This window comes from Trachurus japonicus, chromosome 17, assembly GCF_045865225.1.
Source record: "Trachurus japonicus isolate A0001 chromosome 17, Traja_1.0".
NCBI classification, from domain to species: domain Eukaryota; kingdom Metazoa; phylum Chordata; class Actinopteri; order Carangiformes; family Carangidae; genus Trachurus; species Trachurus japonicus.
This window is the reverse complement of record NC_140923.1, coordinates 30,638,756-30,652,199: the sequence shown is the minus strand read 5'-3', so window position 1 is coordinate 30,652,199 and position 13,444 is coordinate 30,638,756. Positions and strand designations below refer to the sequence as shown.

Below are 13,444 nucleotides of genomic sequence, written 5' to 3'. Positions count from 1 at the left end.
GTCATCTCACAGAAGTCAGTGTCTTTATTATTGATAGTAGCCTAATTATTATTATTTTTTAAAACATATGTTTATTGCACATTTTGTTACTTTACAAACAGTGAACAACATGAAACAAGAAGGCACATACAAGAAAACAACAATAATAATAGCAATAATAATGATGAAAATAAAATAAATAACTGAAAGAAGGAGAAAAAAAAGGGAAAGGACACTATATCATTGCATGTGTTAGAATCGTGTTGGTAGAAAGATAAATAAATAAAACATAAGTACATAAATAAATGAGTACATTTATATATATACACACAGAGATACATATAAATGTATGTAAAGGTCTAAATGAGTATACTAAATCAAGATAAAATGAAAAGATAGATAAATCTTCAGTTCAGCTCATCATTCCAGCCATCTACTTCAATATCATTTTTCTCAAGGAAATTACAGAAAACCTTCCAGATTTTCCAAAATTGTCAAGCTTATTTTTCGTGATGTAGCTTATCTTTTCTAAAGCCAAGTAAAAAGACATCCCTTTTAACCATTGCGAAGTAGTACAAGGTTTATCCCCTTTCCATGAACAGGCTATACATCTTTTAGTAGCCTAATTATTGTTTGGCAAGTTGCAAAACTAAATCACCATTATAAGCTCATAGAGAACAGAAGGGCAGATAATTAAAAAAAAAACATAATATACTGTGTAGATCGATGTGTGTGTGTGTGTGTGGGGGGGGGGGGGGGTTCAGATGTAGAGGGTGTGACGTAGTGTCACTACATGAGGTGTAAATGAAGTCACTTGAGACACCTCCCCTTCCTTTTGAGCTCTCATGTCATTTTATTAGATGTTTACAGTGAGCCACTATTCATCTTGACTTTTCACAGTCACAGACACCGACCCCACCACACACACACACACACACACACACACACACACAGAGAGAGAGAGATGCTGTCAGTGCATCTGTCCTACCTTCAAACACAATCTTTCCACCTTGGTACTGTAGGTCTGCAGGTCTTGCAACAGAAGAAAAAAAATTGTGTGATGCTTGTGTGTGTGTGTGTGTGTGTGTGTGTGTGTGTGTGTGTGTGTGTGTGTGTGTGTGTTGGGGGGGGGTTACTGGGGTGTGCAAGGGGTTGAAAGAAGTACTAAGATTGACTGCATTTATTTATAGCTTACCTCTTCCCTTTCAATTTGTAAAGTAATATCACATGCGATCATCTCAGGCATACAGCACATGCACACGTCTTACAGGACACACGTGTACTGTATATGTATCAGGCTCAGACTGCAAACTATTTCAAAACTCCAAACACTGTAAAACTCTGTTTCACTTTCTCCTTGAGTCAGGGCTAAGTGACACCTATACACTCAATCCTCAGCAGGTGCAGCGCCCGCTCCTTACCACTCTCTTCCCCTCTCCATGTCCCTGTATGACCCAGCTCTACATTCTAGCGCTACCACTGTGCCAGCAGAAGCAAATTAGACACCAGCACCCCCCCACCACCACCTCCTGATATGCTCTTCCCTGTCCCACATCCATTATTTTTAGCTGGGATCCAAGCCACCGTCTACACTTAATATGGGAAAAGAGTGCCTCGTATTCACAGCCTCCACTAAATCCATCATTGCGCTCCTTCTTTTGAAGCTGAGAGGTTTTCAGGCGTCTGTGACACATCCCACCTTTATTCCCTGACATGCACCATCTTCCTTCACCTCCAGCGCCGTCACCATCCCCATCCCCCTGGTCGTATGGATGGAGAGAAAAGGAGAGAAGGTTGGTCCTCGTCTCGTCACTCCACCCACTTTGACAAGTCTGCAACACACACACACACACACATACACATGAAAAGCTGTCACCCCAGCAACCACACTGCCCACCCCCCGCCTCATCTTTCCCATGCTCAATTACACCCCACATAGACACACACTAACACCTATGTCAAACTTAGCCCAACCCCTCTTGCACCCTGTGCCCCACGGCCAGTTGCCCATGTGGGGTTTTTAATAAGGTGGATGCAGGAGTTGGTCTTGCTCTCTTCTGGGTGACGCGGATTGGAAGGGGTTCTCCATACTTTTACCAAACTATTTTTATTTTTCCCCCCTTTTCTTTGTTTACTTTGAAACTACAAGTACATCTGCATTATCTTAGAGAGAAGCCATGAAGTGGACCTGGGTGCTTGTGGCGGTTTTGCTGTCCTTTGGGGGGTTATCGTTGTCTAAGGACTGCTTGGACTTCCCAGAGTATGATGGCAAGGACCGTGTCCACGACCTCAATATCAAGAACTATAAGTCCGTGATGAAGAAGTACGATGTCATGGTGGTGTACTACCATGACCATCCCGGAACCAGCCGCGTCGCCCAGAGACAGTTTGAAATTGAGGAGTTGGCCCTTGAGGTGGGTTGAGATGGGAATTATGTATAGAAGTCATTAAGTATGATAGGATACTGATGAAGAACTAGAAACATCATGCAAAGTTTTGTTGTTGCTTGGAGTAAGGTTGGGACTTTGATATTTCTTTAATTTAGTTTGGTTGCATAGATTTTATTTGTTCCCTACGGGGACAAATACATTACTACTACTACTACTACTAGATTTTAAATTGTGTAGATGTGAATTTTACAACAGTAATTCTGGTTGAATTTGACATAAAACCTTAAGATATACATTTTTTTAAGACAGATTCTTATTCACAGCTGGGGGAAGGGATATTTTTTCCAGATCTGAAAAGTGTTAAATGTGTAATTGACAACAGGAGGTGTTATCATATGAAATTGATGCTACAAGGCAGAAAATAGCTTTGCTGAATCCAGAAATGCTGATAAGTTAAGTCTTTAAAAATATGTCCCAAGTCTGCAGTGTGTCGACAGTGTCGTCAACGCGGAGCTGTTGAGGCCCAAGATATCATTTTTTCTGGCAATGCATATGACCTGTGTGTTTGTGTATGTGTGTGTGTGTGTGTGTGTGTGTGTGTGTGTGTGTGGGTGTGTATGTGGGAGCTGATGCACTTAATACACGTCCACCAGGATGCCACTCACACCTTCAGCCTCCTATCAGCAGTTCCATCACATTCCTCTCAGAAAGACATGACATCATTCCCTCACCACAAAGTTTCAGCTCACAAACACATCGAACCACACCTGACCTACTTTGGTTCTCTGGTTACATAAGAAAAACACTGCTTATTAAACATCACATACTCCATAGCACACCACCATTTTCCCCAGAAAGGTTACATTTGTATTATTTGTTATCGTTCCTTTCATTTTCTTTCTTCTGGGTGGACAGTTTAAAGCCAAGAAAAACAAAAAAAAATTGTGGTGGAAGTGAAAGTTACAGCTGATGTAGACAGTGTGTGGATTTTTCAAGAAATATTTCCAAATCTGAGCCCTCACTTTCTGTGTAGGGTGGATTACTTTTTAGACATGTTAGTACAACTTGATCTTTTAAAGAGGCATCCTCTCTTTGCTTCATTGCACTGTGCGATGCAGTTCTATAAAAATGTGATTTGAGTAATAACAGATTTTTACATTCATATTATTGGATTGTGTTATGACAATATTGTATGGCATTTTGCATGGCAAATGTACAGTGCAAAGGCAGCTCTTTTACACACTCTTTCTTTGATTTATTACATACTCTAATTATTTGCAAAAAAAAAAAAACATATCAATATTATTTTTGTGCACCTAAATGTATACATTATCACTGACATGTGGCAATGAACAAATTGGATTGAATTTGTCATAAAATATCATTAAATATTTAAAAACCAAATGAGAGGAGAGGAGAAATAATAGCTATGGATAATAATCGGAAGTAAAAGATTAATAATCAAAACAGAGCGTGAATGATAGGGGCTGCTCTCCTTGGCATAAAGTAGCATTTCATCAGCCTGTTGAGTCTCCGTGGGGGGGCGGTGGACCTGGCCTCAGGCTGGCTGCAGTAGTGCCGGCTCAGCTCTGCACTGTGATTGACACTTGCAGTACTGTACTTGTCAGCGGATCCCAGATCGCTGAACATTACTCCCACCTCACCAAAATAGTCCCTGATGCTGGTGTGGCTTCTGGTGCTATATTTATCCCAAGATGCTTTTGTGGTGTGCCGAGCTCCCTGAAGGCTTGTGTGTCTCCTTATGAATGTATTATGATTTACATTTGATGAGGTTTTATTATTAGCAACAGACAGTGGCAAAAAGGCTTTCAGAGGTCAGGATGACCTTTCGGGGTCAATGAAAATCCAATGAAATACGACAGAACGAGAGTGAGGGAGTCTTGTGTTTTTTCTTCCTCAGTCAAAGAAAACCGATTTGATCGCTTAGGTGGTGCAACACTGAGACTGATGTGTGTCAGAAATATGCGTTAGATCTAATACTTAATATTTTTCTCTCTCCATTGACTTTTGTGGGCTGGCATTCTCCAAATTAAACACACTGCACATGAAATGGCTCGCTGCCCAGAAACAGATTACAGATAAATACATGGATGTACTATGTTTCCTCTGTATTCACTTAGTGTATCAAAATGGAGAGGACTGTCCATTAGTGAGAGATACTTGGAAAACATGCAGATATCAAGCTGTGAAATCCCATCCCATACACCGAGGCTGTAGGTTTAACTTCACATGCAGTTAAGTGGGTTTAGTTACTCCAGAGAAATGATATCAGGCACATTACTGCAGATACACATTCTGAACACTACGGTCCAAAGACAACTCATGTTTTATATTTGGAGGACGGATATGAAATCATTTTCATATTTTATTTGTGAATAGAGAATAAACTTCTGTAAAAAAAAAAAAAAAAGAAAAGAAAAATAAGTGTGACATGATAAACAAATGTAAATTATATTAATTTTTTTTATCTAATATCTTTTTTATGTTATTTAGTTTCTTTACTTCTTCTGTATTTTTACTTTTAATGGATCAAAATGAAATTATTTCTTTTTTATATACGGTACATCTATGCAGAGCAATCACCAGTAGATCTATGGTCTATGATCTATATCTAACATACAGAACTCTCATGAGGAAAACTGAGTGAAAAAGACTATGAAATAGATACTCTGAAAAGTTATGATATAATTTAATCCAGTCTATTAATATGAATGTATGAGACAATCTGTCAATAAGGTAACACCCCTGTTGCATATCTGCTATTACATTTTATCCTCAAATGTACCATCCTCAGTTGCTTGGATAGCATCAAGCCTTAGTCACCTCAATCACTTGCCCTTTAAAAGTTTATTTTAGCCTGCTGCTTAAATGCCAGAAGGGTGGGGTCTGCAACAAAATATAGGCCCATGCAAAAATGTCTAAGTCACAGTAAAACTAAAGTACCACACTCAGCACAAGATTCGTGCTTTCATAAAATGTTGATCGTGTTCATGCATATAACTGCTTAGAAGATTTTTTATATATTTTGCAATTGACCATTCACTACGCTACAAAACTCTGAACATGCTTTACCAAGCCCCACCCATCTGCAACTCCAATCAAGTTAAAAGAAATGCCGAGAATTATCTGCACAACGAGCTGCAAGACAGTCTATTTAGTCAAACTATTTATGCCAGTAAAAGCAGCTGCTCAAGATCTTTGACACCAGAGTGTGTGTGTGTGTGTGTGTGTGTGTGTGTGTGTGTGTGTGTGTGTGTGTGTGTGTGTGTGTGTGTGTGTGTGTGTGTGTGTGTGTGTACTTTTTACCCAGCAAACACACAGAGCCCACCCTCAAACCACTTCCTCAATGCAGTCAGGCCGTGAATGTGCAACTGCCATTGGTAGAACTGACTGTCAGTCATGAGGTTCAAGTTTCATACAGATTTAGAAAGTGCATAAGCAGCGCTCTGAAAAGGAGGCTTTTATGGTAATGAAATGACTGAGTGGGATGACTTTGTCAAAAAAGCTGGTATTATCAGTGTAAAATGTCCTTGAACACATGAGATCCACTCATACTGAACTAACAAATCAGAGACATGTCTCCATGTATGTGACAGTGTCTTTGTTTTACAGCTTGTAGCCCAGGTCCTGGATGAGTTTGATGATGAGGATATCGGAGTCGGTCTCATTGATGTAAAGCACGACAAGGCCGTTGCAAAGAAGTTAGGTAAATACAGCTGCAGACACTTGAAACATATCAGACCGGTATCACATTATCAGCCACTTGGCAAGTCATGTGTAATCACTAATATTCTGAATGTACTAGTCTGAAAAAAGATAATATCGCTCTGTTTATGTCCGCTGGCGTCAAAACACTTAATGTCCTCTCCATTTCCTCAGGCCTTGAAGAGTCCGACAGCATCTTTATCTTCACTGACGACGAGGTCATAGAATATGATGGCGAACTTGCAGCAGACACTCTTGTGGAGTTCATCTATGATGTTCGTGAGGATATAATCTCCCAGTTAGCCTGCCTTGTTTAAGCAAAAAAAAGTCTCCAAATAAGCATTTATTGTCTATAAAGATGACCCACTAAATCTTATTGTGGCTTTATCCTTTTTCTGTCATCTCCATCTCTATTGTCTGCCCCTTTTCTCTTCCGTGTTCCTTTCCATTTCTTTCATAGGTTCTTGATGACCCAGTGGAAATTATTGACAACACTATGGAACTGAAAGGCTTTAAACACATCGAAGAGGACATCAAACTGGTGGGCTACTTTAAGAGTCACAAGTCAGAACGTAAGAATCTGTACTGTGATGGTATGGTGACCTGTTGCAATCTCTTTTTTACAGTTGCTTTTCAAAACTATTGCTCATAATTGCACCAATCAAACAAATGCAACAGCGATCAGGCTCATACTGCTCAATTTAACCCTCAGTTGCTGTTTTGACCTTTAAGCAGATTTAATTGAGCACACACAGAGCAACAGTAATGATGAGAACAACAAGTCGACATTCTTAGATATTTCATACAGGAGGTGACCTACTGAAACAACTTGATGGTTGTCTATACAATTTCAGATTTTGAGGCGTTTGATGACGCTGCAGAGGAGTTCCACCCTCACATCAAGTTCTATGCCACATTCAACCCCAAGGTAAGTGATTATTCTGTTTGATCTGACTAAAACATAAGGGCCACACGTGCGTCAAAAACATGTAGTTTGGCCCTAATCCTCTTCCATATTTATTGGATGTATTTAAAACTTATACCTAACATATACCTAACATTCTAGTCTTTAATTCATTAAACTGCCAAATAAGAGGCTTTTGATAGATTTAAAAAAATTCAGCCCATTAGTTTATTTTCTTATCCAGTGTAGATGAGACTGACTGAGTTTAGTAACTGACTTTGAGCACATGTTTTTCTCTGAAACCTATAGGTACTGATGTTTAAACAGGACATTGTCACGGTTTAAAGCAGAAGTAAGCGATATTTTTGTGTTAATATAAGTCTTAAAGGGATAGTTCACCCTAGAATGATATTTCGCTCATTATCTACTCACCCTCATGTTGACTAAGGGCTGGAAGAATTCTCAGAGTCCATCGTCCCTTCTCTGAGTTACAGGGGGTCTTGGCGTAGCAGTGCATGTCCAACGGTTGCAAAGGGACACCAGAGCTCTTCGTAAAAAAACACACACAAAAAAACATCCAAATACCTCCATGATGCTCGTATGTAATGTCTGTCTTGTGCTGAAGCCCCAAATTGCGTAATTGTCCCGAAAAAAATTAAATAAGTCCACATTCCAAGCATGTTTGTAGCGGAAGCTTCTCGAAGCTCCTCTTCCTGGTCCGTCCAAATCTCGTGTGATTTGCGCCGGCGTCAGTGCAGTTACTGCGAATCACGCTTTGAGAAGCTTCCGCTACAAACAAGCTTAAAATATAGACTTATTTAATTTTTTTCGGGACAATTACGCAATTTGGGGCTTCAGCACAAGACGGACATTACATACGAGCATCATGGAGGTATTTGGATGTTTTTTTGTGTGTGTTTTTTTACGAAGAGCTCTGGTGTCCCTTTGCAACCGTTATATGGACATGCACTGCTACGCCAAGACCCCCTGTAACTCAGAGAAGGGACGGTGGACTCTGAGAATTCTTCCAGCCCTTAGTCAACATGAGGGTGAGTAGATAATGAGCGAAATATCATTCTAGGGTGAACTATCCCTTTAAATAGTTATATCTTCCGACAGCAATCACTTACATAGAGTGTTTGGTCTGAAACACGGGTCTGTCAGTCAGTCTGATCTGCTCTGAGCTGAGGAGAAAACTTTCCTTGTATCCTACAAGCTTTATCCAATGAGGAGAGAGAACGGCATGAAGGGCTGTGTGTGCAGCCAAGGGATGCGCGTGAATATGGTGACATAGGGACGAGGACCAATAGATCCATGACGAGGGTGGGGACTGCTAATGCCATCGGCTGACAAGAAGTTAGCCAAAACGACTGGATCGCTTACATACATCCTCTTAGTTTAACAGTCAGATTAGGTTGTACAAAGTGACAAGTAATTAACACTGATGATGGTTAATGCAAAAAGAGTGATTAAAAGCCAGTAAAAGGGGTCTTTTAAGTTAGCTATTGCTACGTAAACGTGGGAGCGTGCCTATGTTCCCACAGCCCTATGTTCCCACTGGACTCTAATCTATCTGGCCTGTCTAGCCTCTACCTAGTCTTTTTACTAAACTTAACCAACTCCTTTCTTCATTGCCTAAACCCAACCAATGGTGGGACCAAAGGGCTGTGGGAACATAGGGCCTAATTTTCAGTGACAACAAAAATTAGAAATGTGGGAACATAGGGCTGTGGGAACATAGGATGATCATTCCTATGTTCCCACAGCCCTATGTTCCCACAGGGGGGCAACCGCCATTCCGACGTCCCACCAGTCCGACATAGGCCTCTATTGTCTAAATGGCAACACTTTTCTATCATTCCGACAATTCCTACCTCCTATGGTCGGAATGACAGTATTTTTTCCCTTTTTTTAAACATCCTGCCTTTCCAAAAAATCCTTTAGCGTATTTTTTCCCCAGAAGATTTTGCACTGGTTGGGTTTAGGCAATGATGAAAGGAGTTGGTTAAGTTTAGTAAAAAGACCAAGTAGAGGATAGACAGGCCAGATAGATAAGAGAGAGTCCAGAAGTAGAGTCCAAAGAAGTAGGAGGGAGTCACCTGAGAAACGTACATTTCCTTTGATAAAGCCTTGTCAGAATGGCGGGACGATGGCATGTCAGAATAGCGGTAGGCCTATGTTGGAATGGTGGGATGTCGGAATGACAGCATGTAACCGTTCCCACAGCCCTATGTTCCCACATTTCTAACTTTTTTTCCCCACTAAAAATTATGTTCCCATAACATTACACCCATAGACATCTTTCCACATATAGCAGAGCATCCACCATGTGATAAATCTCAAATGTGGGAACATATGCTGTGGGAACATAAGGCTGTGGGAACATAGGGCTGTGGGAACATATAGGCTGTGGGAACATAGGGCTGTGGGAACATAGGGCTGTGGGAACATAGGGCTGTGGGAACATAAGGCTGTGGGAACATACGCCAATGTTAGCATAAACACCTGTTTGCTCATCAGAAACACTGCAGCAAGCATCTTCCTTTAGTCACCTAGACCTGGTTCAAGAGTTGTAAATCGACCCTCTTGTTTTGTTTCTTTCTATTTTATTCTTTTTCTAAAGTTAGCATGCTAACCAGTTTGCTCTGGTCCAGTACTGGTACTTTCTGATAACAAGTCACTGAAGCCGCCAGGCTGCCCTTATGATGGACCCATTAGCCTATAACATCTTGTCAGCAAGTGCTGAGGCTCCTCGGAAGATTGGTAGATACAGCGGGGAAAATAAGTATTGAACACGTCAACATTTTTCACAGAAAATATATTTCTAATAGAGCTATTGACATGGAATTTTCACCAGATGTCGGCATCAACCCAAGTAATGCACACATACAAAGAAATCCGAACATTAATGTCCATAAATTAAGATATGTGTAATAAAGTGAAATGACACAGGGAATAAGTATTGAACACATGAAGAAAAGGAGGGGCAAAAAGGTATGTAAAGCCAAGAAAGCAGCTGGAGTTTGTCAGTATCGCCATGGCCTCCATGTCTTGCATGGTGTGCGTGCATGGAGGCCATGGCTGTTGAGTGCATTACTTATTGTTTTCTTTGAAACAACTGTACCTGCTGATTCCAGGTCTTTCTGAAGCTCTCCACCAGTGGTCCTGGACTGTTAGGGAACCCTTCTGATTATTGTTTTGACTCTTCTGTCTGAAATCTTTGGTTGCGTAGGTCTTTAGACAGCTCTTAGACAGCTCTTTGCTATTGGCCATCATGCATGTATGTGTGCATTACTTGGGTTGATGCCGACATCTGGTGAAAATTTCATGTCAATAGCTCAATAGCTCTATTAGAAATATATTTTCTGAGAAAAATGTTGACGTGTTCAATACTTATTTTCCCTGCTGTAGCTGTTAATGTTGGCTAGGGAGGAATGGCAGAACCTACATGCATGATGTCGAGGCTCAGGCGATGGGCGTTTTATCCACAAACTAGCTTGTAGGCTTATTGTCATATACCGATATCCTCACACCTCTTCATTTCCTTCGGTGGGGGGGTTACAGGTGGCCAAGGCTCTGGATCTGAAGCTTAATGAAGTTGACTTCTATGAACCCTTCATGGATGATCCAGTGGTCATCCCTGGAAAGCCTTACACTGAGGATGAGCTGGTAAAATTCATTGAACGTAATGACAGGTAAATCTCACTGGTGCTATGCTCAAATAGTGACATGAGAAGAAGCTGGTCCCTCCAAAATAACAGCAGCTTGCCTTAAATCTACTTGATCTCGTTTTCTTTTCAAGACCAACCCTGAGGAAGCTGCAGCCTCACAACATGTACGAGATCTGGGTAAGAGACCACACACACACACACACACACACACACCCAGCCAGCGATTGTTGGGCTATTCTTCTGTGAAAAGCTTTGATTGGATTACAGCTCCAGAACAAGTTATGGATTCATGAAATTGTACAGAGGCTGCTCATTATTGTTCCTTTTTTTTCGCAGGAGGATGATGTCGATGGTGAACACATCATTGCCTTCGCTGAGGAGTCTGACCCAGGTAAAGGAACCCTAAACTTACTGTAATGAACCCACTACTGACAGAAACACCACCACCCTGTAATAGTTTACCTTTAGTTTCTCTGTGGTCTTCTCCACAGACGGTTTTGAGTTCCTGGAGATCCTGAAAGAAGTGGCTGAAGATAACACTCACAACCCCGACCTCAGCATTGTCTGGATTGACCCTGATGACTTCCCTCTGGTAACAATACAAAGCAGTGAAAATAGAGTGTGGTTGGGAGAGTTGTACTCAACTGAAATGAGATGAAGTTATGAATCTGTGAGAGCTTGAAGCACACTAAAAGACATTTTTCATGTGCGTTATTATTGGCACTGACAGCACTGATTCCTGCATTTTTCTTTATTCCTCTGCAGCTGGTGCCACACTGGGAGAAGATCTTTGACATTGACCTGTCCTCTCCACAAATTGGTGTTGTCGATGCTGATGATGTAAGTAATAGCCTACCTCTGCCGTTTTATTCATATTTGTGGGAATTTGTGGCTTTTAACCACAAATGACGCACGTCTGTTCCTGTACAGTGCCAATGCAATTAGTGGAATCAGTCGCAGCAGGAAAAGCTGCCAAATGAACCACAAGTCAGAGAGGAAGGAAAAATAGTCGCCTTTTCTTCAAACGTGGTTCTGTAGTGAGCTTGTTGGTCGGTTTGTTTCAGTTTGTTGTCTCTCTCTGGCTCTGCAGGGTGACAGTGTGTGGATGGACATGGACGACGAGGACGACCTGCCCTCTGAAGATGAGCTGGAGGACTGGATTGAGGATGTCCTGTCTGGTGAAATCGATCCTGATGATGATGATGATGATGATGATGATGATGACGACGACGATGACGATGATGATGATGATGATGATGATGATGATGACGACGACGATGACGATGATGATGATGACGACGATGACGATGATGATGACGACGATGATGATGATGATGATGACGACGATGATGACGACGACGACGACGATGATGATGATGACGACGATGACGATGATGACGACGATGATGATGATGACGATGATGACGACGATGATGATGACGATTATTAAATCATTAAGTCATAATTTTCTCTCAAAGTCTGACCAATGCCGTTTCAAGAGTCAACATCATTAACTGTGTCAAAACATCTTCTTTTGTAACTCTCTGTTATGTTGAACTCACCAGTTCATTTTGATATCTCATCTGTTCATCATCCTCCATCTGTATCTCGCCAGAACAATATTCCATTATTCATTTACCCCCCCAGCCCCCCACCCCCCTTCATATTCACTAATACTCCATGTAACAAAGTACTTTATAAGATCCCACAGTATCTTTATTCCCACATGTAACACTGTCTGGTACAATAAAAAAAGAAATTCTTTCAAAACCTTCAACTGCTATTGATTTTTATATTATTAAAGTTTTTATTTTCCAAAGTACTGGAGGGGTTGCAATGTTGTATGCATTATGTCTGAGTCCATCTGTGGAGTCTGTTGCAGTTCGAATGTGTTTTATTTATGTTCACATTTCTTTTTTGTTTGCCCCAGTATCGAAACAGGTGAAGTCAGATCCGAGGGTGCTAGCAGGCTTTTCTGACGGGTCTTTAGTATCACCAGCCTTCTCTGTGAAATCAATGTAATGTTGTACACTGAAAGTGCTGTACATCATATGGATGTTTTCTATGATGATGGATTCTATTCATCATCTGAATATTCTATTTTTGTAACAAGAGAAATTTAACTTACTGTGAAGTCTTAAATAAATGACAGCTTGGACAGAAACTCCACCACTGTATAGTTTCTTGCTGTGTGCATGTGTGAATTCTAAGCCAAAAATATATTAATTTACTGTGATTTTGAAGCCATAATAATCTTGCAGTATATGGGACAGAAAGTTAAACACAGAAATGTCCCAACGCTAGTAGATTACCATGTCTTTGGTGCTCTCTAGTGGTAGTACACACAAAATGGCACACAGCAGCACAAGGTAATTTTCTACCAATTTTGTTTGCTGTAGGCTACATATCCAGTTTTTAAAAAGATGCCCTTCACATGCACAGACAACCATGACATCAGTGTTCTTCTCCGACTTTCAGTAATTAGACTGCATCGTTTTTAATAAACATCTGTTAGTTTTTCAGATTGACAAATTTCCTGAAACCTTCTGTGATTTCCTCAAAACTGTGGAGACAAAACTCAGTAGCCAAACATCTGACTCTTTAAGCAAAACTCGAACAAAATACATCAAAACATTCTTATCTGTGCTCAAAATAGTCAATCAAGTGTCAAAAATAAAAACATCTCCATCATTATTATCATTTCTAACCTATAGTTTGGACCTAACCCAATAATTTCTAAACTAATATCACAATACATAATAAAATAGCTCCAT

The 13,444-nt window shown here is 40.6% G+C and overlaps 1 protein-coding gene across 1 annotated transcript; it reads left to right on the top strand.

Annotated features, from left to right (window-relative positions):
- The first annotated feature begins 2,028 nt into the window (after positions 1-2,028).
- On the top strand, positions 2,029-12,834 carry casq1a (calsequestrin 1a). The gene is made up of 11 exons (XM_085804991.1): positions 2,029-2,393; positions 6,003-6,096; positions 6,270-6,370; positions 6,556-6,667; positions 6,950-7,023; positions 10,564-10,694; positions 10,802-10,847; positions 11,007-11,061; positions 11,162-11,262; positions 11,436-11,510; positions 11,761-12,834. Exons 1-11 carry the CDS (start codon positions 2,157-2,159, stop codon positions 12,118-12,120), a joined length of 1,386 nt encoding a protein of 461 aa, XP_085661117.1. The 5' UTR covers positions 2,029-2,156; the 3' UTR covers positions 12,121-12,834.
- The last annotated feature ends 610 nt before the right edge of the window (positions 12,835-13,444 follow it).